The following is a 25569-nucleotide window of genomic DNA, read 5'->3' as shown; positions in this document are numbered from 1 at the left end:
AATATTGTCCTTTTACCGATAACACAAATCACTTTCAGTTCAAGTTCACTGGCACCGTAGACTATGGTGAAGCATCATAGCATCAGGGCGTGCGATGGCAGGGCAGGAGGGAGACAGTGATAGCAAGCTTGTGAATTTCCGCAACTCATTTCGTCGTATCAGCACGCTGCTGCTGCCAATTGAATCCAACGTTGCCAGATAAAGATAGGTTTCCCGTGGCATCGAATATATGGCCATTTTTAAGACCGGCAGGAGTTTTAAATCAAACATGGACATTCCAGTATAAGATGCAACTGTATTTTGGAGCCAATTTTTCGAAAATAGAAGTGCGTCCTATAGTCCATAAAACACAGTACATTAAATTACATTCAGTATCAGCTGGGACCCCCTGCACCAATCGTCGGTACTCTGCAGGTCTTTCAGCATTTCCATATGGTGTTCTGGCATGGTTGTGTTCCTACAGACAATTGCAACGTCCATGAATAGCCTCATGGGGTCTCCAGCATTATCCATTAGATAATTAATATAAGTTGTAAATAGTAGCAGCCTTGTGACACTCCCCTGTGGTACTTCCCACATTATCTTTACATTTGTCGATTTTGTTCCATTTACGAGGATGTGCTGAGTCCTACCTCCAAGGAAGTCCTGAGTCCAGTCGTGGATCTGAAACATTTCCATTACTTTATCTCATATTTTCCGTTAATTTGATTTAAGCTATTAGGTGCTAATAGAAACAAAATATACTGGATTATATTTGAGACATAGCATGTCACTCTCTGACTTTAATTACAGTGCCGGTCAGATTAATATTCATATTTTAGGTCATGATCTCCGTGTTCCCCAATACTACATTTGGTATGTGTGTGGTTTATGACTTTTTTCATCAGGAAATTGTGGGCAGAATGCTCATATAACTGCATGTGTAGCCTGTAGTCAAGTTTTACCCGACGGGCCGTAGTGGAGGCAATGGAGAACAAGGAGAAATATGAATTGCAGGCCATAAATGTTGTGTCCAGCGACCTGGCTCTATGAGTGAATCGGGGAAGCAGCACTCTTTGAATTGTACCTGCAGAGAGACTTGAGGCTGTGGCACTACACTCTTCTCACTTAGGGTCGGAGCAGGAGGGCACCGCTTCATAAATATTTTACGTGGTCCAGGCGACAGATCATCGCAAACGTGGCCCGTTGGCAGAAATGGGTGGAGGAAGTCATTTAAGACAGATTGCTGTAATCTGAGCTTTCCTGTAAACGGTGGGATGGTCCTGAAACTACAAGCATTCTCATGTTAGAAGCTGGGACAATGCAAACAGAGCGGCTTGTGCACATGTGTAGTGGAGGCAAGACTGTAACTCCCCTGAAGCCGAAGTCACCAGGGGAAACTTATCAGCCTTCTTTCAGGAATTGGAAATGGTCGGCCTGGAAAGATTAGATCTCCCATAAATGAGGGACTGTGGTCCCATCTAGGTAGAGTTTTCTGCCGAAACATGGCCATGCATACCGTGAGAACGATGCCTCCCTAGTCTAAAATCTTCTTTTTTCAGACAAGAGAGATTTTGAGTCATTGATTGGCCCCACTCAGGATATGCAAAGCAGAGGCTTGTTCTCCCAGCATGGTAACCCCGGTGCTGTCTCTGGATTGACTACCAGGCTAGCAGAACAGTCAAGAGGGGAAATTACTAGAGGATAGTTCGATTGGTTTGTATAATTTGGAGGCGGGTTTTTTTTTTCATCCCCTGGTGGAGAACTTAGGTCTTTCCCTAGTGGGAGAGTCTTGTGTCTGCAACTTGTGGTGGACGAAGAGCCGGTGGCGGTTTCCAGCAGTACCGACAGTGGAACTGCGTATCATCTCAGACATATCGTGTGTTGGCTGTCTGACGTTTGACAATTCCCGCATGCGCTGTCCTACGCGTGAGTCAAACTGAATGGCTGGACCAGTGAATGGGTGAATATCACCCCAAGTCTGCTGGGCTTTCAGGACTCTGACAGGGAAGCTTCACACTCTCTTATAACCAGAACGCCAGTCCGCATAGTTTGTAAGTTTCTGTGGACGCGTCTGAACATTACAGCTGCCGCAGTACGCCGCTCGTCGCCCGGAGCATGCTGTTTGCTGCTGCCACCTGAATCAAAGTGAAAGGGTTAAGTATTGCTGCACTGGCGTAGGATTGTTAAATGATGTTAACACCCCCTTTTCTCTGGGAAACATAATTTGTGGTGCATTTGAATAGAATTGGGCCTCACAGTGGATTCATGTAAACAAAGTCAGATTGCGTTGTAAGAGGCATTAATTCAGGGGAGAATTTGTATAGTTTCCACCCCAATAATTGCTTTGCCAATCAAACACCATCCCTTTTGTGATTTATGTTAGTCATTTTTTTGTAAGATTTATCAACTCGGTGGTAGTTATAAAAGGATGAATAAAAACATGTCATTATTTTTGTAAGCTTAAATAAACCACTGTTCTCATTCATGCTCCTCCAACCATTCACTGTTTTTATTTTACTTTGGTGTTACATGAATATACCAGCAATTCGAAATTCAATCGTGTTAAATTAGTTAATTTGATAATTAATTTGAGTTCTGAAAGTGACCGCAGACATAGGCAACAAAAGTGCCATAAATAAATTCTCTAATTTCATATATAAAGATTAAGGGAGTAGCTCAGGATGTGAAGATTGTTGAGAAGATAATACTTTTTTTTGTGTAGAGTCAGTAGCTTTTAGCATCACTTGGACATATATTTATGATTAAAGCAAGCGACAACTTGCATATTGAGAGAAAATAATTAATGGCAGAACCCTAACAAACAACATACCGTGAATCAACTGCCTGTATCAGGATGCGGAAGCCTAACAGAGGTGTATGTCTTAACTGAATCGCAGACCTATCTGTTGGTCCTGTGTGTATCACACCCTCCATGCGTTAAACATACCTGACCTTACCTACAGCGCAGCTGCTGGTACATCACGCTCCAACATAGTAACTCTGATGACTGTTTATTCTAAGACAACAACACTGTGGGAGAGTTTGACATGCCCATAAACGAGTGGCAGACCAGTCTGATAAAATTTTACAATATATTGTTGAGAGCCGCTGTCATCCAAATTTGTAGCTGCACGGGCTTTACATCAATTGCACCAAGTTGCAAGTGATGTTGTTAGAATTCACAGAACGCGTAGGACTGTAACTCCTTACTCTCGATATGTTGCTACCGATACTAAAGAAAAAGTTAAGTGCGTATGAATTTACAGTTCTAAGCGGCCACAAGTCTGCTATGCTATGCGGCATATGATTTGAGCTGTCCGCTATGTGGGACTTCAAATCACAACGCTATAACAGTTCACGATTTGTTGGCAAGTAATAATCCAGTATTCGTCAAGACCAAAAATAATCTACCTCCTCTTGCGTCGTGACGAAATTGTCATCATCAGCTATTAGAAAATCACAACAATGAGGCCGTGAACTCTGCAATAGTTTCAGCATTCTACTTTCCGACATGAGTTGGAATGATGACATTTCGCTTGGCATAAGCTTTGCTCATTATGTAACATTGTGTAGGTAGTCAAACATCGAAATATACACTCCTGGAAATTGAAATAAGAACACCGTGAATTCATTGTCCCAGGAAGGGGAAACTTTATTGACACATTCCTGGGGTCAGATACATCACATGATCACACTGACAGAACCACAGGCACATAGACACAGGCAACAGAGCATGCACAATGTCGGCACTAGTACAGTGTATATCCACCTTTCGCAGCAATGCAGGCTGCTATTCTCCCATGGAGACGATCGTTGAGATGCTGGATGTAGTCCTGTGGAACGGCTTGCCATGCCATTTCCACCTGGCGCCTCAGTTGGACCAGCGTTCGTGCTGGACGTGCAGACCGCGTGAGACGACGCTTCATCCAGTCCCAAACATGCTCAATGGGGGACAGATCCGGAGATCTTGCTGGCCAGGGTAGTTGACTTACACCTTCTAGAGCACGTTGGGTGGCACGGGATACATGCGGACGTGCATTGTCCTGTTGGAACAGCAAGTTCCCTTGCCGGTCTAGGAATGGTAGAACGATGGGTTCGATGACGGTTTGGATGTACCGTGCACTATTCAGTGTCCCCTCGACGATCACCAGTGGTGTACGGCCAGTGTAGGAGATCGCTCCCCACACCATGATGCCGGGTGTTGGCCCTGTGTGCCTCGGTCGTATGCAGTCCTGATTGTGGCGCTCACCTGCACGGCGCCAAACACGCATACGACCATCATTGGCACCAAGGCAGAAGCGACTCTCATCGCTGAAGACGACACGTCTCCATTCGTCCCTCCATTCACGCCTGTCGCGACACCACTGGAGGCGGGCTGCACGATGTTGGGGCGTGAGCGGAAGACGGCCTAACGGTGTGCGGGACCGTAGCCCAGCTTCATGGAGACAGTTGCGAATGGTCCTCGCCGATACCCCAGGAGCAACAGTGTCCCTAATTTGCTGGGAAGTGGCGGTGCGGTCCCCTACGGCACTGCGTAGGATCCTACGGTCTTGGCGTGCATCCGTGCGTCGCTGCGGTCCGGTCCCAGGTCGACGGGCACGTGCACCTTCCGCCGACCACTGGCGACAACATCGATGTACCTCACGCCCCACGTGTTGAGCAATTCGGCGGTACGTCCACCCGGCCTCCCGCATGCCCACTATACGCCCTCGCTCAAAGTCCGTCAACTGCACATACGGTTCACGCCCACGCTGTCGCGGCATGCTACCAGTGTTAAAGACTGCGATGGAGCTCCGTATGCCACGGCAAACTGGCTGACACTGACGGCGGCGGTGCACAAATGCTGCGCAGCTAGCGCCATTCGACGGCCAACACCGCGGTTCCTGGTGTGTCCGCTGTGCCGTGCGTGTGATCATTGCTTGTACAGCCCTCTCGCAGTGTCCGGAGCAAGTATGGTGGGTCTGACACACCGGTGTCAATGTGTTCTTTTTTCCATTTCCAGGAGTGTACTTTGCCAATACCAAGCAGATTTGTTGCCTACATGACTGTACCTGATTAGACGTTATTAACTCAACATGAGCAAAAGCCACGCTTATTATGCCACAGAGGTGCTGCTGACGTTTGATGCACGTTGATCTCTTCCACCACCAGCGGCATTTTCTGTAACAATGGTGTGTCGCCTGACTGCTACCCGCCCTGGGCAGCAGTGATGTCAAACCATCCATATGAGAAATGTTAATGCTCCTAATATCACAATGACTTAAGTAGATGGTTTCAGTGGAGACATTCCCAGAATGGTACATGACAGAATTTCTCCCATCTCCGAACTACGACAATCCGCAATTTTATGATGGATCGGTTTTCCTTTCCCCTTCTCCAGTGCCTTCGACTGTTCCATGATGGATATCTGCCATGCAAACTAACCCGTATTTTTATTTCGGTCTCTGTTAGTATTCTTACACGAGCCTTCGAACTTCCATACGCTGTATTCTGAATTCTCGCCACGATGACTTGCATTTTTGTGTGCACCTTCGCCCGTCTCCTCGACAAGGCACCGTTGAACACAGATCACTAAACAAAATTGAAATTTAAGTATGTTGCAATTTTTCACTCTCATCATCAGCGACTAGAAAATCACAACAATGAGACCGTGAAGCAATCCCACTTCCAGCTGATTGCTTCTTTCCTATATTATTTTAATTCACCAGCTTATTAACAGTGAGACAAGCGTGTGTACTGAGGCGATATACCACTGCCACGTCCCAGATCTACGATCGACGATCTGCATGTCACTTGTTAGAAAATATGTATTTACTTCTTTGAAATATGTAATAAGAATAGTATTGTACATAGCGTACATACTTCGATCTCTTTATTTTCACCAACGATCAATGGCTGTTAAATGGACAATAGAAACAATATTTCGATGTAGCTCTGTCTGGTACATATTTTCCCAGACATGGAAGTTCAATAACGTTGTATTACAGATAATACCTCTCCTTAGCCGATGTCTCTAACGGAGCCTTGTGTGATGGCACTCGGCTCTAAGGTTGTCAGTTCGAATGCTGATGGCGGAATCAATTATCACTGCCAGTACTGGTCAGTAATGGGAGGAGAGGTGGTAGCGGACGGTTCCTGATCACCAGAGTTTGCGTGAATTTCCTGGATTAAATTGCAAACCTTTCCACAGTGGCTCATGGACTGAGATGCATTGACTCTGGCGATTACGCGGCGATCCCCCTGGTAATAGTCGAGAGGAACATGCCATGAACCCAGGGCCGGTTTAAGGCCGAAGCGACACAAGCTTCCTCTCGGGTCGCCGACAAGCTGAGAGGGACGCCGCAACTGTTAGATTTCTGTGCAGGACATATCACAAATTAGAAGCGGCTGCTTGGATGCCAAACTGTGAGGGGCGCCACGGGTGTCCAAATGCGGAATTTATGTACTGTGTTGCAAAATTGATAGGGAAAACTGACACGAATGAAAGTGTGCGAGGGAAAAGGTGGGGAGAGGGGGGGGGGGGATGCGAAATGTGTCGAAAAACGGTCTCGAACCTGCTGCTGTGCATGTGCTGACACTAGAGTTTTCACCCTCTCCCCTATCTCTTCATCATACAACACAAACATCACTCAACACTATACACATATGTACTTGAGTTACCTACACTCAACGAAGGCAATTCAGAGGAAGCAATCTTTTCCAGTCTGGCGGCCGAATCTCCTCCACGGTGTCTCCCACCCAACAATGCCGACCCTTTCTTTCTCTCTTTTTGTTACAGGTAACAATGGAAATGAAAATGTTAAAAGATTTCCAAATTTTTCTTTTTATAATGTATTATTGTCTTACTGTTTAGTACTCTGTGGTAACTCTTCACTGAGAATATATATATTCATCACTTAAAAATATATAATAAGAATAATGCTGTACATAGTGTACATCTTCAGATCTCTTGGTTTTCGCCAACGATCAGTGGCTGTTAAAGGAACAGTAGCAATAATATGTAGATGAAGCTCTGTCTTTGCAAAACTGAGTTCCTATTGTATTTTTGGAAAAGTGAACTAACAGTGTGCTATGTTGTCACATTATAGTACTGGAGACAGCAGAGCAGCTTCACCGAAGCAAAAGCAACGATATATGAAGTATAGCAACACACAGCATAACATTAATAAAGATTATATGAAGCCAAAAATTCCCTGTGTTAAAGCTATTTATTACTAAATATTTGTAAAAAAATACGTAAATGAGAAGTGCTCCATGTATGTGTGACTGTGTATTGCTTTATGCCTCTAAAGACGCTTATTAATAAGTTGAGGAGAGATGCATATGGCCAAACATAGCTTGCGTTTACACAGTTGGTACAGACTTAACATCAGTATCATATCATAATAATATTATACAATGTGTACAGACATATGGCACACCTATTTACTTCTCTGACTTTATTGATGAGTAGTGGAGGGAAGTAAAAGGAAGGAGAAGCCTCACTTTTTCATCTCACATATCTTTTGACTAGTTAAAGATGTTTCTAATCTTTTTTCAACTGTATGAATAGTGACCAGGGATCCGTGAAACTTAGATCAACATATTTTTGCAACTTTTTTAATCGTTCCTTAAAGGCATGAAGTTCTCTTTTAATTGAACTGTGGTATTTTCTTGCTCAAGAACAGCAGATTTCCATGAGGCACGCGCTCGGGTTCCCGGGTTCGATTCCCGGCGGGATCAGGGATTTTCTCTGCCTCGTGATGACTGGGTGTTGTGTGATGTCCTTAGGTTAGTTAGGTTTAAGTAGTTCTAAGTTCTAGGGGACTTATGACCATAGATGTTAAGTCCCATAGTGCTCAGAGCCATTTGAACCATCCATGAGGCAAATTCAGAGATGTAACTCTTTGTAGCTCTCATTAGAGATCACAGATAAACAATAAACTGAATTTAGGGAGTTTTGTGCTGTTGTTGCACCCGTTTTAAAGGCACGCGGCCAAAAGGTTTACTCCACTCTCCACAGAATGTAGCTCTGCCGAGGTAAGCATTACGTGATGTTTACGTTAATCTTGGCAGTAACAGGGCGCACGAGAAATACGGGCCCCATAACGAACTTATGGTGTCGTACTAGGCGCCTTGTCCGACATGCTTCATGTGTGGGGCCCATGTGAAATCAGTACATCAGTGAAAACAAACCGACTAAAGGTCTTAGCCGGCCGGAGTGGCCAAGCGGTTCTAGGCGCTACAGTCCGGAACCGCGCGACCGCTACGGTCGCGGGTTCGAATCCTGCCTCGGGCATGGATGTGTGTGATGTCCTTAGGTTAGTTAGGTTTAAGTAGTTCTAAGTTCTAGGGGACTTATGACCTCAGCAGTTGAGTCCCATAGTGCTCAGAGCCATTTGAACCATTTTTTTGAAAGGTCTTAACTTTGTCGTACGCAGTCGAGATATTGCATTCATTTAACGGCGCCGTTAAATTAAACTCGTCTTAAATAGTTACTCGCTCCTTGGCGGAGACGGCTGCTGGCATTTGTAAGACCTGTAGTGTCACGTGCTGCGGCCTGTCTTTCTCCTGGGCCTGAAGACAAATCTGCGTTGCCCAGACATGAAACACTTCATCAGGTCTTAAATCAGGACGAATGAATTTCAGCGAAATAACGTCCTCTTTGGTACAGGCAATATTAATTGTTTGTAAAGTCTAACCTCAAGCTTGACTTTGCTCCGCATCCTCACAGTGCAAGTTTCCTTGGAGACTGGCGTAAACGCCCCGGCGCTGCGTCATTCAAACGGTTGCCGACAACAGCAGAAAAATCCCCACATCCAGTTTTTTTTAGCTTGTCATTTCTTGTCGGACCTGCAAAAGAGTTATATCAAAGGATTTGTCTCAAACGTATCTGCTGTCCTGGCGCAAAATTATGCTGTAGCTCCATCACACCTGCATTTCGGTGATCAGTGAAGTTCCAAAAACGTATTGGCCATTGTTTCAAGAACCGATTGTCACTTGTTGCCTAAGTGAAACGAGATTAGAAGTATGTTTAAACAGTCAAAAGTTATTTGAGATGAAAAAGTTAGGCGCGACGCCTTGTACAAAACCACAGAAATGTAAAGGTTAGTTACGTGAAAAAAAGGAAAAATCTGCTACTTAAATGTATTCTTTCTATAAAACAGTGGGAATACAATTATTTAACATCGGAACTGCACTGCAGCGTCACCCGATGCAGTGTGTTATCATCAGATAGATTGATTTCATGTAAACTTCGGGAGACCGTTCAGCATAAAATAGAGGAAAATAAGCCGGTGAAGTCATCTCCTGTGTATTTATGTTTCTTTCGGTGTGTTACAGATGAAGAAGCCCAAGACCACTGCAGCACCTGAAGGACCTCCGACAGTGCCTGCTCTCGTTGTAGAGCTGGCAAACGAGGGAACACAGGTAATGGAATCGCCGTGATGTGCGCTTATAAACAGTTTGCGTACAGACGCATCAGCTTCTGAAGTCCACATTCTCCTCATGGTGGCCAATCTTGGTATACTGGTACACTATAGTAGATACTCCAAGGGTTTTGGTACCAACTGAGAGACAACTGTTAACGCGGATCCATGACGCGGTCATCGCTCGGAACGTCATTCCAGACACGCAGAATCCATAGCCATACGTGTCTATGTATGTATGTACACTCCTGGAAATTGAAATAAGAACACTGTGAATTCATTGTCCCAGGAAGGGGAAACTTTATTGACACATTCCTGGGGTCAGATACATCACATGATCACACTGACAGAACCACAGGCACATAGACACAGGCAACAGAGCATGCACAATGTCGGCACTAGTACAGTGTATATCCACCTTTCGCAGCAATGCAGGCTGCTATTCTCCCATGGAGACGATCGTAGAGATGCTGCATGTAGTCCTGTGGAACGGCTTGCCATGCCATTTCCACCTGGCGCCTCAGTTGGACCAGCGTTCGTGCTGGACGTGCAGACCGCGTGAGACGACGCTTCATCCAGTCCCAAACATGCTCAATGGGGGACAGATCCGGAGATCTTGCTGGCCAGGGTAGTTGACTTACACCTTCTAGAGCACGTTGGGTGGCACGGGATACATGCGGACGTGCATTGTCCTGTTGGAACAGCAAGTTCCCTTGCCGGTCTAGGAATGGTAGAACGATGGGTTCGATGACGGTTTGGATGTACCGTGCACTATTCAGTGTCCCCTCGACGATCACCAGTGGTGTACGGCCAGTGTAGGAGATCGCTCCCCACACCATGATGCCGGGTGTTGGCCCTGTGTGCCTCGGTCGTATGCAGTCCTGATTGTGGCGCTCACCTGCACGGCGCCAAACACGCATACGACCATCATTGGCACCAAGGCAGAAGCGACTCTCATCGCTGAAGACGACACGTCTCCATTCGTCCCTCCATTCACGCCTGTCGCGACACCACTGGAGGCGGGCTGCACGATGTTGGGGCGTGAGCGGAAGACGGCCTAACGGTGTGCGGGACCGTAGCCCAGCTTCATGGAGACGGTTGCGAATGGTCCTCGCCGATACCCCAGGAGCAACAGTGTCCCTAATTTGCTGGGAAGTGGCGGTGCGGTCCCCTACGGCACTGCGTAGGATCCTACGGTCTTGGCGTGCATCCGTGCGTCGCTGCGGTCCGGTCCCAGGTCGACGGGCACGTGCACCTTCCGCCGACCACTGGCGACAACATCGATGTACTGTGGAGACCTCACGCCCCACGTGTTGAGCAATTCGGCGGTAAGTCCACCCGGCCTCCCGCATGCCCACTATACGCCCTCGCTCAAAGTCCGTCAACTGCACATACGGTTCACGTTCACGCTGTCGCGGCATGCTAGCAGTGTTAAAGACTGCGATGGAGCTCCGTATGCCACGGCAAACTGGCTGACACTGACGGCGGCGGTGCACAAATGCTGCGCAGCTAGCGCCATTCGACGGCCAACACCGCGGTTCCTGGTGTGTCCACTGTGCCGTGCGTGTGATCATTGCTTGTACAGCCCTCTCGCAGTGTCCGGAGCAAGTATGGTGGGTCTGACACACCGGTGTCAATGTGTTCTTTTTTCCATTTCCAGGAGTGTATGTATGTACCCTGCACAGCTCCTCCTAAGACACTGGACCTATTTCAGCCAAAGATGGTACAAATCACTTACTGATGGGAAAGAATCGCTGTTGAGTTACAACAGGCTAACAATCAAAGGCTGGGGGCGGGGTGAAAAAGCAGCGTAGCTCAATACGCGCGAACACCTTTACTCCAGTCATCCAGTACTTGAGAATGAGAACACTTAGTGATTAGCAGCAAACTATATATATAATTTCAAACCTTTATGAAACTTTTTTTCGCTGACAACGCAACAAAATGGTGAAAAGAAAAAATACATAGACGCAGTTCATGGAGTAAAAGTGCCCCATGAAGTACGACGTTTTAATTCTTTTCTACTAACTGTATTCGCGACACATTTTTCTGGAAGTATTCACATACATCGACTTATATGCTGGCAAAGAACAAAAGAAAAATTTGGAGTAGGAACTAAAATCCATGGAGAAGAAATAAAAACTTTGAGGTTCGCCGATGACATTGTAATTCTGTCTGAGACAGCAAAGGACCGGGAAGAGCAGCTGAACGGAATGGACAGTGTCTTGAAAGGAGGATATAAGATGAACATCAACAAAAGCAAAACAAGGATAATGGAATGTAGTCAAATTAAATCGGGTGATGCTGCAGGAATTAGATTAGGAAATGAGGCGCTTAAAGTAGTAAATGAGTTTTGCTATTTGGGGAGCAAAATAACTCACGATGGTCGAAGTAGAGAGGATATAAAATGTAGACTGGCTATGGCAAGGAAAGCGTTTCTGAAGAAGAGAAATTTGTTAACATCGAGTATAAATTTAAGTGTCAGGTAGTCGTTTCTGAAAGTATTTGTATGGAGTGTAGCCATGTATGGAAGTGAAACATGGACGATAAATAGTTTGGACAAGAAGAGAATAGAAGCTTTCGAAATGTGGTGCTACAGAAGAATGCTGAAGATTAGATGGGTAGATCACATTACTAATGAGGAGGTATTGAACAGAATTGGGGAGGAGAGAAATTTGTGGCACAACTTGACTAGAAGAAGGGATCGGTTGGTAGGACATATTCCGAGGAGGCATCAAGGGATCACCAATTTAGTATTGGAGGGCAGCGTGGAGGGTAAAAATCGTAGAAGGAGACCAAGAGATGAGTACACTAAACGCATTCAGAAGGATGTAGGTTGCAGTAAGTACTGGGAGATGAAGAATTTTGCCTGGGATAGAGTAACATGGAGAGCTGCATCAAACCAGTCTCTGGACTGAAGGCCACAACAACAACATGCTGGCAAAATTACATCACTGTATGGCACATAGTTCAAGAGATATGACGTCATAAACGTTGAGCAACTTGAAAATCGAACTTCAGGGCGAAATTTGCTAGGGAGACTGGTGAAATATGTCTACATATACGTACCATATGTGTTAAATATGTATGAAGTATATTTGATATGCGAGTACGCGGGGAAAGCCACGGGTAAAATGCTCATCCTAAACCCCTGGAACGCTTTCAATCAAATTTGGTATACATATTAGTTACGATCTGGAAAGAATGTTGTGGGTACGAACCACCAGCCTCCTGTTGGGAGAGAGAAGAGGGGAGGAGAAGGTGGACAGAGGAAGGAAAGGGGAGGAGATGGACAGAGACAGGGGAAGGAAGAGATAGGCAGAGAGAAAATTACTAGAACTGCAATTCTCTGTGACACGTAGGTCCGCCTCCAGAGTGCATCAGTGTTGTTTGTGTTTAGTGTTATTACCAGGGCTGGTAGGTACGTAAGGGACATGAACAGCGGCACGTTTTAAATGATCACTGTGGAGGACACGGATATACTTCATGCATTATCAGCACCTGACAGAGTTTGACAGGGGTCTCATTGTGGGTCTCCATTTGGACAGTGAAGTGGTCCGTATCTCATGTGATGTAATGTGCTATAATCGTTACTAAATTTGCGGTTGCCGATTGAACTGCATCGACATTATAACTGTGTACGTCTTCGGTGATGTAGACGTCGTCATATTCTGCAACGACTTCTGTGCTGGAAGCTGAAAAGGTCTCTCACAAATCTTAACTTTCCAACGAATATTGTAGCGGCCTTCTTCGTTGCTATCATTATATTGACCGATTCGTTACAATACTGAGACACCTCAAACAGTAACTGGTCACAGACGAGCTCAATAAAATTTCATTTCCCTCTCGAATGACAGCTGACGAATGACATCTAAGATTCTCTAGATCTCGGTGACCTCAACGCGATTGTCACCAACGCCCTTCTTCCCTGGAGCGCGCCTAATTTGCATAACATTCGCCTCACAAGACTTCGTGCTAAAGTGATTTCATTTTGACGTCACAAGCTGTGTCGAAGACGGAAGGGTTGTCTATCGACTTTCGTGATCGTACAGTTTGGAACATCTGAGATTAACATAACGTTCAAAACAATAACACTCACCTAAATTTAAGAGAACTGGAGGTTACGCTTTTTCTTTGCTGTAGGATACTTTAACCGCGACATCATGTTGTTTACAAATGTGTAAAGTTTTGCATTCATGTAGCCTGGGCCGTGGGTAAGGAGGAGATTAAAGTGTTTGCAAGAATTAATTGCGAAACTTACTGGAAATGCCGCGTGGCTAGAGCCTCCCGTCGGGTAGACCGTTCGCCTGGTGCAAGTCTTTCCAGTTGACGCCACTTCGGCGACTTGCGTGTCGATGGGGATGAAATGATAATAATAGGGACAACACAACACCCAGTCCCTGAGCGGAGAAAATCTCTGGTCCAGCCGGGAATCGAACCCGGGGCGTTAGGTATAACATTCCGTCGCGCTGACCACTCAGCTACCTGGGGCGGACTCGAAACTTACTGAAAAGTTTGTACTAACTATTTTTCCTAACACGTCTTCATAAACACGGAGTGCGAGACGATTTGCTGATTTTCAACCAAAAAGAAGTTGAAGCCAGCCATCACTGAACCCGCTCAACGTACAGTGTATATTCGACATTGTTCATTTATATAATTTGAAGCCATATTGACTATTAATCGGCCGTTAATGTTTCAAAAATATGTAAAAGTGGAAATACGGAAGCGTCCGATCCCGCCCGTCTGCTTTGACCCATGACATCACAAATATGGCGGAAACAAAAACAAACACACACACTTTCCACAAAAAGCCCAATGACACTAACGGGACAAGCGCGGGAAATGGGGTGTTTTGGGTGGGGGGCAAACTAAATGTAAACAAATTTAGACGCCTTGCGTAGCTACAACGTGTAAGTGAAGACAGCCATGCATGAATACCCACCCACCTCCCCAGGGGTCGTAACCCCTGCAACCCATAGAAGATAAAGATGCTTCAGTAGCTGATTAGTGTTTTTTGTCTTTTAAAAGAAAATCTCACGGGATAGAACGAACAGATCAGAAAGATAAATGTAATAAACTAAAACAGAAATTGGAGGAAACAGATAATTAAAATAAGTAATAAGTGTTTTTAAATTTAAAAAAAATCTCACGAGATAGAACGAACAGATCAGAAAAGTAAATAAAATAAGATAAAACAGAACTGGAGACAGCCACACTCAAACCAAACTCCGCGCCGTCATGACGTCACACACGACAACACCCTTACGTCACGGGTCAAAGCCGACGCGTGGGATCGGACGCTTCTGTCGACCCGTAAAAGTTTTCAAATACCGCTACCAGTCACAAAATTTGTTTACAACTAAATTATTTATTTGGCGACATGTTTCGAGGCAATACCTCATCATCAGACTCTATTGGCGTTACAAAAACATTTACCACATTTTTAAACGTGTATTAAATCTTCTTTACATGACTGCTGTGATCATCTTTGTCTTGTCCGCCCCCGGTAGCTGAATGGTCAGCGTGACGGATTATCAATCCTCTGGGTCGGTTTCGATTCCCGGCAGGATCAGCTGTCATCATCATCATCCTCATCGACTGCAAGTCGCCGAAGTGGCGTCAAATTGAAAGACCGACACCCGGCGAACGGTCTGCCCGACGGGGAGCCCTAGCCATACGAATAAATAAATAAATATTTGTTCTTGTGGCGTGGCAGTTTTCTTGTGATGTGTTGAAGCATCGCGACGTCCATGGTTCTTCTGGACTTCATCATTGTTCACAGACTTCACAACCGTGTCTTTAAAGCAAGATACACGAAACAAATCGCTACATAAATAATTTAGTTGTAAACAATTTTGCCGGCCGCGGTGGTCTCGCGGTTCTAGGCGCGCAGTCCGGAACCGTGCGACTGCTACGGTCGCAGGTTCGAATCCTGCCTCGGGCATGGATGTGTGTGATGTCCTTAGGTTAGTTAGGTTTAAGTAGTTCTAAGTTCTAGGGGACTTATGACCACAGCAGTTGAGTCCCATAGTGCTCAGAGCCATTTGAACCATTTGTAAACAATTTTGTAACTGATAGTGGTATTTGAAAACCTCCATTTGTTCATTAAGGTGTCACAACAATACAAGCTTATTTTTACAAACTCTGAAAACTTGTTTCGGGAATTGGTCTGTTCTTAAAAAGAACCTGCGCATACACCTCGTGGTCCCTACCGTGTGTTCTAGTATCCGTATATGTAAATACGACGAACATTTCTGTTACACTTTTGTATGAGCTATGCCGACCTGTTACGATCCTAGATGGGTGTTTCTGAATTCGTTCTGTGTCTGCTGTCGAGCCTACTTAGAAGAGCTCAAAAGCTGGAATAATACTGGAGAACTGGTCGCACTAACGTGTTATATGTGATTTCCTTTACAGATACGTTGAGTTTTCCGAGAAAATCATTCCAACGAAGTTTTCTTTTCGCCTTTCCTATTACTGATAGTACTTGATCGTCCATTTCAGATCGATCGTTACTATTACCCCTAAATATTTATACAACTTGTTTGTTGTTGTTATTTTTGTAAGAAGAACAGGTATTTGTTTTAATTTGTCTGTTTTCTCGAGTGAGGTGAGGACGTGTGTGTCTGCAGAAGGGCGAATCCGCGGGCGAGGACAGCGGCCTGGAGACGGACGAGATGCCCGCACGCATGCAGCGCTCCGCCAGCCTCACACACGCGCCCCGGGACTCCTCTGTTGACGCACCAGGTTCGTACTGCTCCTTTTCCTGTTCTGTATCGCAGCGAATTTTATCTACTGCTCGTTCAGCTGTTCTGTGTCGCAGCGAAATATATCAGAGTTGTCCCGAAATCAACGTTACAAGTCGTGTACAAGAACGGTAGTCAAAGAGATACACGAAGTTATCTAGACACAGGTAAATATTACTTATTCCATGTAGTTACCTTAGTTGTATAAGAATTTGTTTCACTAGTAGACCAGTAAGTCGAAGCTGATACAAAAGGAATCGGGACCGGGCGCGAGGAACTAATTAACAACAGCGTTCTGAACGTCGGCAACAATTCTAAAGTGGCCATCGACCAAGTGCTTCTTCTTAGGCCCAAAAAGATGAAACCGCCTGGTGCGAGATCCGTGTTGTCTGGAGGGTGCTCAGCTGCAGTCCAACAAAACGCCACACTAAATCACATGTAACTGAGGCCGTATGCGGTCGGGCATTGTCGTGCAACAACACGACATCTTTAGAAACCAGTGTCGGCCGTTTCCTCCGAATCGACTTCTGCTATCGCTCCAGTGTGGCACAACAACTACTTGCATTCACGGTTTCTCCACAGTTGAGGAAATCTAACACCAGCTCTCCCAGAAGACTGTGGCCACATTGTTTCCTTAGGTGAGGGGGCAGGAGTGGAGGAGAGCTGTCCTTATGACATTCCTGTGTTCCTTGTCTCAGGTGTCACATGACGCACTCTTCTTTCGTCCCCTGTGACGAAGCGGTGTGGGAATTGAACACCCTCTCTCTGATTCCACATTAAGTGCTGGAGTGGCAAAGCCATTCACTTGGCTCTATTCTCGTCTGATAGTCGCCCCGATATTCAGCGGAAAACGTCTTCGGGTAACCGAATGTGTTGTGCATGATATCCATGACACTGCCAATGGAGACGTTGACTTTGTGTACAATCAGACTCACGTGAATGCGAAATTGGCCTGAATCGACACGACACACATTGTCATCTGAAGAGAATGTGCTCTGCCGATTCTACCTTTGCTCTTCTCACGTATCTATTCCGCATTTATCAACTACGCACCAAAAGAAAGGAAAAAGTTTCACGTTCACACGCGACAGTTTGTCTGGTGACACGTGGGAGGCAGGCTCCGATCACTACTACGACTCGTGCTTCAGTCTCTGTCAAACTGGTGTATCAGTATGATACAACTGTGCTGTTAATGTTTAGTCTGTTGATTGTTAACTGTATTGTGTATCTGCGCAATGGCTCTGTTTATTATATGATGTAATACGTCTGCAAAACGAACTGTTAGTGGAAGAGTCTGCGACATGCAATATTCGTTCTTGGACACTACACTCCACAGTTTTCATATTCTGTCTTCTACATTTGAGGAAGTGTTTTTCAAAGCCTATGAATAATACGCTCTGTTTTACCTGTGACACGGTTGTGAGTCTTGCTTGTGTGGATCGGTCCTGTTTTGTTGATGATTTGCCAGAAAATGATTAACCAAAAGAAAAGACCCACACTCAATCGTTTATTGTTTTTGTTGTGTCAGTGCGTACACAACTTTCCCACTAGAGCGCGCCCCGCTAAGCACAACAGTGCAGGCGCAGCGCTCGTCCATCTCCGCACTACGAGATGGCGCTGTCTTAGAGACGGACCAAATTCTGCTTCCGCCGATCTATGTATTAATATGTAACGCAGCCAATGAGATTGCTGCTAATGTAGAACCTTTTCTCCTCGTGGATCACACTCGCGCAGTGATACCTGAACGCGCGAGGTATTATAACGTGTGTACAGACCTCCGATTAGTCAGTCTGCATTAGTCTATAGTCAAGTTTCAGTCTGCGCCTAATAAGATTACCATATTCCTGTACATAGCCATGAAGAGAAATGTACAGACACTTTTGTCAAGTATCAGAGATATGTGAGAATAAGATTAACGTACCAAGACCAAAGGAACTTCAGATTGTCAATTGTAAATAGCATCCAGAACCAAGTTAAGTTATTTTTATGCTTGTTATTATTTTAATAAATGTGTGTGAAACTAATCAGGTTCTGTTTAAAGTTGGTCACCATCAGTCTGCTACTCTAAGCGTGCAAGTGTCATTTCTATCGTCTGACCTGACGGCAGAAGATAAACACGCCGCAATAAGACCACGAGACTTATTGCTGACACTCGCTTACTTTGTTAGAGCGACAAGTCAAATAATCTGATGGTGTGTGTACCGAAGGTCTTACAGTACGCACACCACAGTTTTCACTTTGTCGACACCAAATGTTAATACACAAAAGTAGGACTGTTTGCACAGCTCTGATTAATCACGTTTGGCACTTTCTCGAACAACACTTGTTCCATTATATTACTTGCAATATTCGCATCTTTCTTGCATCTTCGATATTCTGTCCCAAGCATTAATTTTATCGGTATTTTTCCGCACACTCCCACGTCATCCATCATCCGACCTACACTGAGTTGGCTATGCTTCCTTCAGATTCATCCACCTGTCTCACACGCTGCAGGCATGTAAACAATGCCCAAGGTTTGACAACAAAAAAGCAACGAAGAAACGTGCACCATTCTCGTGATCATAAGAGAAGCAAAATACTCTTCTGGAAAAATTCTTTTCCTTATGATACATTTACAATCAAAAACATAATCACAAAGAATTTTAATTATCTATACATTAATGAAAACGTCAGGTGACATCTGAGGTCTCTGACAAAAACATAACTCTATCAAGTAGAATATGTATATCAAGTATGAAATATGGTATATGTATATCAAGTAGAACATGTATAACAAATTTGACAGCTGTCTATAAAACACATACACTTTCTTAATGAAACTATCAGTTGCAAACAATGTGAATAAATCCTAGGATGAGAAATATAGTAAAATTGCTGCCATGGGGGAAAAATAAAATTAATGTTGGTAAACTATATATGTATGTAAAGAGTTGCAGCGCTCACTTCTGGGTAATTGTGTCTACAAATTGTGGTCATTCTTTTCTGTGGTGATTCCAACTGGTCACATTGACAAAAAAAAAAAATCGCTGATGACAGGAACAGAAATAACTTCCTGGTCTTGTTGCTACCATTGCTTCGATGAAAACGTTCTTTACATTCATAGTTATGGTAGGACTAGTGACTATGTAATTTCAAGTTTCCTTTTTTCATATAAAAGCTGATGCATTTATTTCATACTAACTCCAGTAATACATTTGGCGTATTCTTCTTTATATAAAAATGTTTTTACAGAAATTAAACAGGACCAGTTGATAACTAGTTACTGGGTCTGGCACGTAGCAGAAATGTTTGAAGAGCCACAGCATAGAGTAGTTAGCTGAAATACAGAAATCGGAACTTAATGTGTAAAATAGACCTGAAGATTTAAGATAATTCTCATTTATTGTTCCATCTCAGTTACACATTTCTAATTAGACTACATGTTTTGATGACACTGGACCATCTTCAGATTTATGTGTTTATGTCAGCAACCCACCTGGCAGTACTGTGATATGTGGTTGTGAGTAGACAAGATTACTCTGTCAGGTTAGGTTAGGAAGACGGGTTGCTGATGCAACTACTTAGATCTGAAGACAATCCAGAGTGATCGAATCATGTAATCTAATTACGTACAACTGAGATGGAACAATAAATGAGAATTATCTTAAATATCTATACAATTGCTGAGTCTCCCTGTCGACTGAGGTGGACAAGGCGTGACAAGTTGGTGCTTTTCAGGCGGGTCGCTAAAGGCGCCATCTGCTGCTGGTTTGCGGAGACGCAGTGAGGCGGCGCTGCTGTCGGTGCCCGGCCTCGCGCCAGTGCGCAGGCGCAGTGTGGCGGCCATGGCGTCTCTGCGTGGCTCCATCATGGACCTGCGGAGGGCCGCCAGCTCGCTGCGGCGAGAGAAGGGCGACAAGTTCTCGCGCATCGACATGGCCGCGCGGAAGGCCTTCCCTGTCGCCTTTACCTCCCTGCTCGGCCTCTACTGGCTGCTCTACATGTACTACGTCACCGACGAGCTGCCCCTCAAAGCTGCCGCCAGCCTGCTCATGGGAGTACCCGTACCTGCCAACTGATGTCCCCACACCTGCTCAACTACATTCAGCACATCTCGTACTGGCGTCTACTGACAGGAGGAGTCTTCCCCGAGTTTGTGACTACATGATATATAGTTCTGCGGCGATGAAGTCGACAAGTCCCACTCAAAATGTTCGCCACTTATGTGATGACACTTGTGCAGCAACTGAGTAGAAAAACAGTGCCAGTTCCGGCAGAAAACAAACCATATCATTCTGCGCTCCCTGGTAACACCAGAAGACCACTAGTTACTGGTGGGTCCACTCTGTTACCTGACTCTAGTTTTTAATTCACTTGTGCTTACACCTGCCTGATTTTGGGGGAAGGAGAAGGGTTGAGTCCCAGAAATTCTGTATTTTCTGCTACTTTTTGCATATTTATACATTCATGTAAACAAGTGTCCTCTGAAACTTGCTGGCAGATTAAAACTGTGTTCCAGACTGGGTCTCAAAGCTGGGACCTTGGTCGTTTGCGGGCAAGTGCTCTACCGACTGAGCTATCCAAACAGGACTCACAAACTTGCCCCCACAGCTTTACTTCTGTCAGTAGCTCGTCTCCTACCTTCCAGACTTCACAGAAGTTCTCCTGTATGTCTTGTGGGACTATCTCTCCTGGAAGAAAGTCTATTGTGGAGACGCAGCACAGCCACAGCTTGGGGGTTGTTTCCCATAAGGTATGTAGGAGAATTTGTGTAAAGTTTGGAAGGAAGGCCACTGGCGGATGCAAAGCTACGAGGGCAGGTTCATGAATCATGCTTGGATTGCTTAATTAGTAGAGCACTTGCAAAGGTCCCAGCTTCGAGTTCCAGTCTGGCACACAGTCTTAATTTTCCAGGAAATTTCAAATCAGCACACACTCTGCTACAGAGTGAAATTTCATTCTGGAGTGTTCTCTGCTTACGTATCAGCGGCAGTGACAGCAGTTTTTGCCATCTTTGGATTTAACAGTTACCTTTGCCAACATCATTTTTAATGTTAATGACAGGCTCAAACTAAAGCGATAAAATGTCACTATTCTTACATTTTACCATTATTATGTACAAATAGCAATTACTCTCTACAGGGTGGGCCGGCCGCGGTGGTCTAGCGGTTCTGGCGCTGCAGTCCGGAACCGCGGGACTGCTACGGTCGCAGGTTCGAATCCTGCCTCGGGCATGGGTGTGTGTGATGTCCTTAGGTTAGTTAGGTTTAAGTAGTTCTAAGTTCTAGGGGACTTATGACCTAAGATGTTGAGTCCCATAGTGCTCAGAGCCATTCTCTACAGGGTGGTCAGAAAATGTGTGAAATGCTTGTAGGGATGTTACAGGGCAGGTTGTGCTGAGACAGAAATGTTAAGAAAGAAATTCGACACGTTGCTCCGTTTCCGCGTGGCGCGCTCGCATCCAAGCGGCCTGCCAGGGGCGGGGCGGTGTTGCCCAGCGAGTGCTTTGTCTCGTTAGCTGAAACTTGAATTTACGAACGCGACGATGTGATTGGCTAACTTCAATGCTAAATAACTCGGAAACGGTGCAACGTATCGAATTTTTTTTTTTTTTTTTTGTAACATTCATATCTCAGTACAACCTGCCCTGCAACATCCCTACAAGCGTTTCAGTCATTTTCTGACCACACTGCATACATAGGTTTGAATTCTTAGAAAGAGATGTTTTACTAAGTTTGCAATTTGTAGTTACTATATGTCAGGCATACAAGTGCCTCGCTCCTCGTACCCAAGATAGAGGACCACACATGTTACTTCGTTTCACTTCACACATTTCTATTCCTTGAAAGCCTTCTTTTTTGAAAAAGTGTTTTAGCTGCAGAAATATCACAACAGTGCTTCCAATGTGTGGATTTTAGATTTAGAGATGTATTTAGATGTATTTCTTTTTGTCAGTAACTGGCTCTACAACTATACTAATATATGTAACATTATTCAGTTACCTCAATGATTATACTACACAGGGGTTCTTTCTGTAATACGAATTCAATATAAAAGTTGAATTCCTCACATTTCTTAAATCTACTAGATATGAAGGTAAATATGTTTTGCATAGCTAAAAAATAAACAGAAATAGTGTAATATATGATTTTCTGTTTACACAAGAATTACATATTTCATCATTATATATTAATATATTTTTGTGCAACAACAAATATAGATAACAGAATATATATAGTATCATACATGGAATATCGGTCTATTTTAATCTTTATTTGTAATGTAACATGTGCCAACATTTTAATTTGTACGATATCACTTGAATAATGCCCACTTTGTTAATACTCGTATATTTAAGATGACTCGTCCATCAAAGAAATGTCTGAATTTATCTTCATTTGGAAGCCTACACTACCCATATATCCTATAGTATCCGTTTTACATTCCTTTTCTGTATGTGATCAACAAAGCACGTTGTTAGGTTTTTGCCCTCAGCAGCAAAGACAAGAATCCCCAATTACTCAAATGCAACAACATAGCTCGACTGCATAATTTTTCACACTCGCGCAAGAAAGACAATATGCTTATTTGCAGGACAAGACGCGTGCGTACAAAAGAGAGACTTATGTTTAACATGAGCAGAAAGAAAACGAAACCTTGCCGTATGAAAATACACCTCTGTTAAAAGGTGCTTTATTATTATTCAAACATTTGATTGCAATCACTTATTAAGTCTTTTTTTCATTTGTATGTAGAAAAACATAGAGTCACCAGGATGGGTGCTCTCAAAGTGCAATGCTCACCAGACTAAAGATTTACAAAGAATCACAGGGAAAGAGCTTTATGCTGCCTTTCTATCAGTCTACGGTATCTACTTCAGCATGTGTGCTATTATCAGATGCCTTTTTTTAAAACCTAACTGTGTCATTAAGCTCTCTTCCTCGCTATTCGATTCAGTAGATTAGATTATATTAGATTAGTACTTGTTCCATAGATCATGAATACGACACTTCATAATGATGTGGAACGTGTGAGGTTAATAAAAGATGTCTATACAAGATATTACATTACACAAAATATTACATGACACTTAATATTTTTAATTTTTTTTGGTAGGGGTTGGGGAAATTACCCAATTATTATATCCAAAAATTCATCTAATGAGTAGAAGGAACGGTCGCAGGTTCCAATCCTGCCTCCGGCATGGATGTGTGTGATGTCCTTAGGTTAGTTAGGTTTAATTAGTTCTAAGTTCTAGGCGACTGATGACCTCAGAAGTTAAGTCGCATAGTGCTCAGAGCCATTTGAACCATTTTTTTGATGCCCTAGGAAAGCAGAGAATGAAAATAGGCATGGTAAGCTAATTTACTTAGATGTATATCGCCAAAATTTGCAATGACCCTAATAGCATAAGTAGCTGAACTCAAACGTTTCAGCAGATCCTCAGTGTGTTTTTTCCAGTTCAACCCTTCATCAATGCATACACCTAGAAATTTTGAATATTCTACCTTAGCTACCGATTTCTGATCGAAGTCTATATTTATCAATGGTGTCATTCCATTTACTGTGTGGAACTGTATATACTGTGTTTTGTCAAAGTTTAATGAGAGCCCATTTGCAGAGAACCACTTAACGATTTTCTCAAAAACATCGTTTACAATTTCACCAGTTAATTCTTGTCTGTTGGGTGTGATAGCTATACTTGTATCATCAGCAAAAAGTACCGGCTTTTCATCTTCGTGAATATAGAATGGCAAGTCATTAATATATATTAAGAATAGCAGAGGACCCAAGTCCGAACTTGCGGCACCCCATTCTTGATTGTTCCCCAGTTTGAGAAGTCACCAGTTTTTTGCATATTATGTGAACTGCTTATTTCAACTTTCTGCACCCTTCCAGTTAGGTATCATTGAAACCATTGGAGCACTGTCCTATTCATACCACAGTACTTGAGCTTATCTAGAAATATTCCATGATTTACACAATCAAAAGCCTTTGATAGATCACAAAAAATCCCAACGGGTGACTTCCGGTTACTCAGAGCATTTAATATTTCATTAGTGAAAGTATATATAGCATTTTCCGTTGAAAAATCCTTTTGGAAACCAAACTGACATTTTGTTAAAACTTTATTTTTAGAAAGGTGTGAAGCTACTCTACAATACATTACGTTTTCAAAAATTTTGGATAAGGCAGTCAGAAGAGAGATTGGGCGGTAGTTGTTGACATCAGACATATCACCTTTTTTATGCAGTAGTTTAACAATGGCATACTTCATTCTATCTGGGAACATACTCTGCTTTAGAGAGCTATTACATATGTGGCTAAGAATCCCACTTATTTCTTGGGAAAAAGCTTTTATTATCCTGCTGGATATGCCATCAATTCCATGCGAGCTTTTTTTCTTGAGAGAGTTTATCTTCCTAATTTCAGAAGGAGAGGTGGGTGGAATTTCAATTGTATCAAATGGTGTGGGTGAGGCCTCTTCCATTAACTGCCTTGCTTCTTCTAATGAACATTTAGATCCTATTTTCTCTACAACATTTAAAAAATTATTATTCAAAATGTTTTCGACTCCCGGCTTGTTGTTTATCAAGTATCCATTCGCTTTGATGGTGATGCCGTCATCCTGTACTCTTGGTTGTCCTGTCTCCCTTGTAATAATATTCCAATTTGTTTTGATTTTGTTATCAGAGGTACTAATCTCAGACATGATGCACATGCTTCTGGACTTTTTAACAACCTTTCTTAATGTAGCACAATAGTTTTTATAATATTTGGCTGTTTCTGGGTCATTACTCTTTCTTGTTGATAGATACAGTTCCCTTTTGTGGTTACAAGATATTTTTATTCCTTTAGTAAGCCAGTACTTACTTCTGGTGTAACATATTTCAAAAATCTTCTATTCTCTTTCTGGCTGTAGTGTTAATCGTTCACATTTCATTTCCATTTGTGAGAGAAATACTCTTGGAAAATACATCCTATTACTTAAATTAATATTTTGTTTTCTCAGAAAAGCTTTTCTCACTATCGGTAGCTGAGTTTTATATTTTCTTTACTTCTGACAACGTCAGTTACTTTGCTGCCTATACTGCAAAACTCAGAGTCTCACTTTCTTATACACACCTATGGGAATAGAAATTGCTAGATCATAAGAACAAATCTGTTGTTCATTAAACCTTGCGGACATGTTCATCGCGTGAAAGGTATTGAATTATTACACTTTCATTGTATTAGGAAATGACGTTCGTTGTCAACATCAATATGACATGCCCCACAGGCACAAATAAACTCTTCTGTTTGTAGTGGAATAGAAGCAGACAGACTCCATAGAAGCAGACAGCTTCCGAATGTCATCTTGGAATTTATTGCTATACCTGTAATACATGCAAAATACATGCAGTGTAAGTTCATGACAGTTGCTGACTGCAGGTTGGTATGAAGCTATG

The 25569-nt window shown here is 43.6% G+C and overlaps 1 protein-coding gene across 1 annotated transcript in view; it reads left to right on the top strand.

Moving 5' to 3' along the window:
• The window catches only part of LOC126199320 (gamma-aminobutyric acid receptor subunit alpha-4-like), a 164842-nt gene extending 142443 nt beyond the window's left edge, over positions 1 to 22399 (top strand). Inside the window, exons 8-10 of the mRNA XM_049936160.1 lie at positions 9304 to 9390; positions 16025 to 16139; positions 19859 to 22399. Of these exons, the coding sequence (XP_049792117.1) occupies positions 9304 to 9390; positions 16025 to 16139; positions 19859 to 20199 (543 nt within the window). The 3' untranslated portion in view covers positions 20200 to 22399. The remainder of the gene's footprint in view (positions 1 to 9303; positions 9391 to 16024; positions 16140 to 19858) is intronic.
• The last annotated feature ends 3170 nt before the right edge of the window (positions 22400 to 25569 follow it).

Source organism: Schistocerca nitens, chromosome 8, assembly GCF_023898315.1.
Source record: "Schistocerca nitens isolate TAMUIC-IGC-003100 chromosome 8, iqSchNite1.1, whole genome shotgun sequence".
NCBI classification, from domain to species: domain Eukaryota; kingdom Metazoa; phylum Arthropoda; class Insecta; order Orthoptera; family Acrididae; genus Schistocerca; species Schistocerca nitens.
Note: the sequence above shows the minus strand (reverse complement) of the source record. Positions and strands in the feature narration are given on the sequence as shown.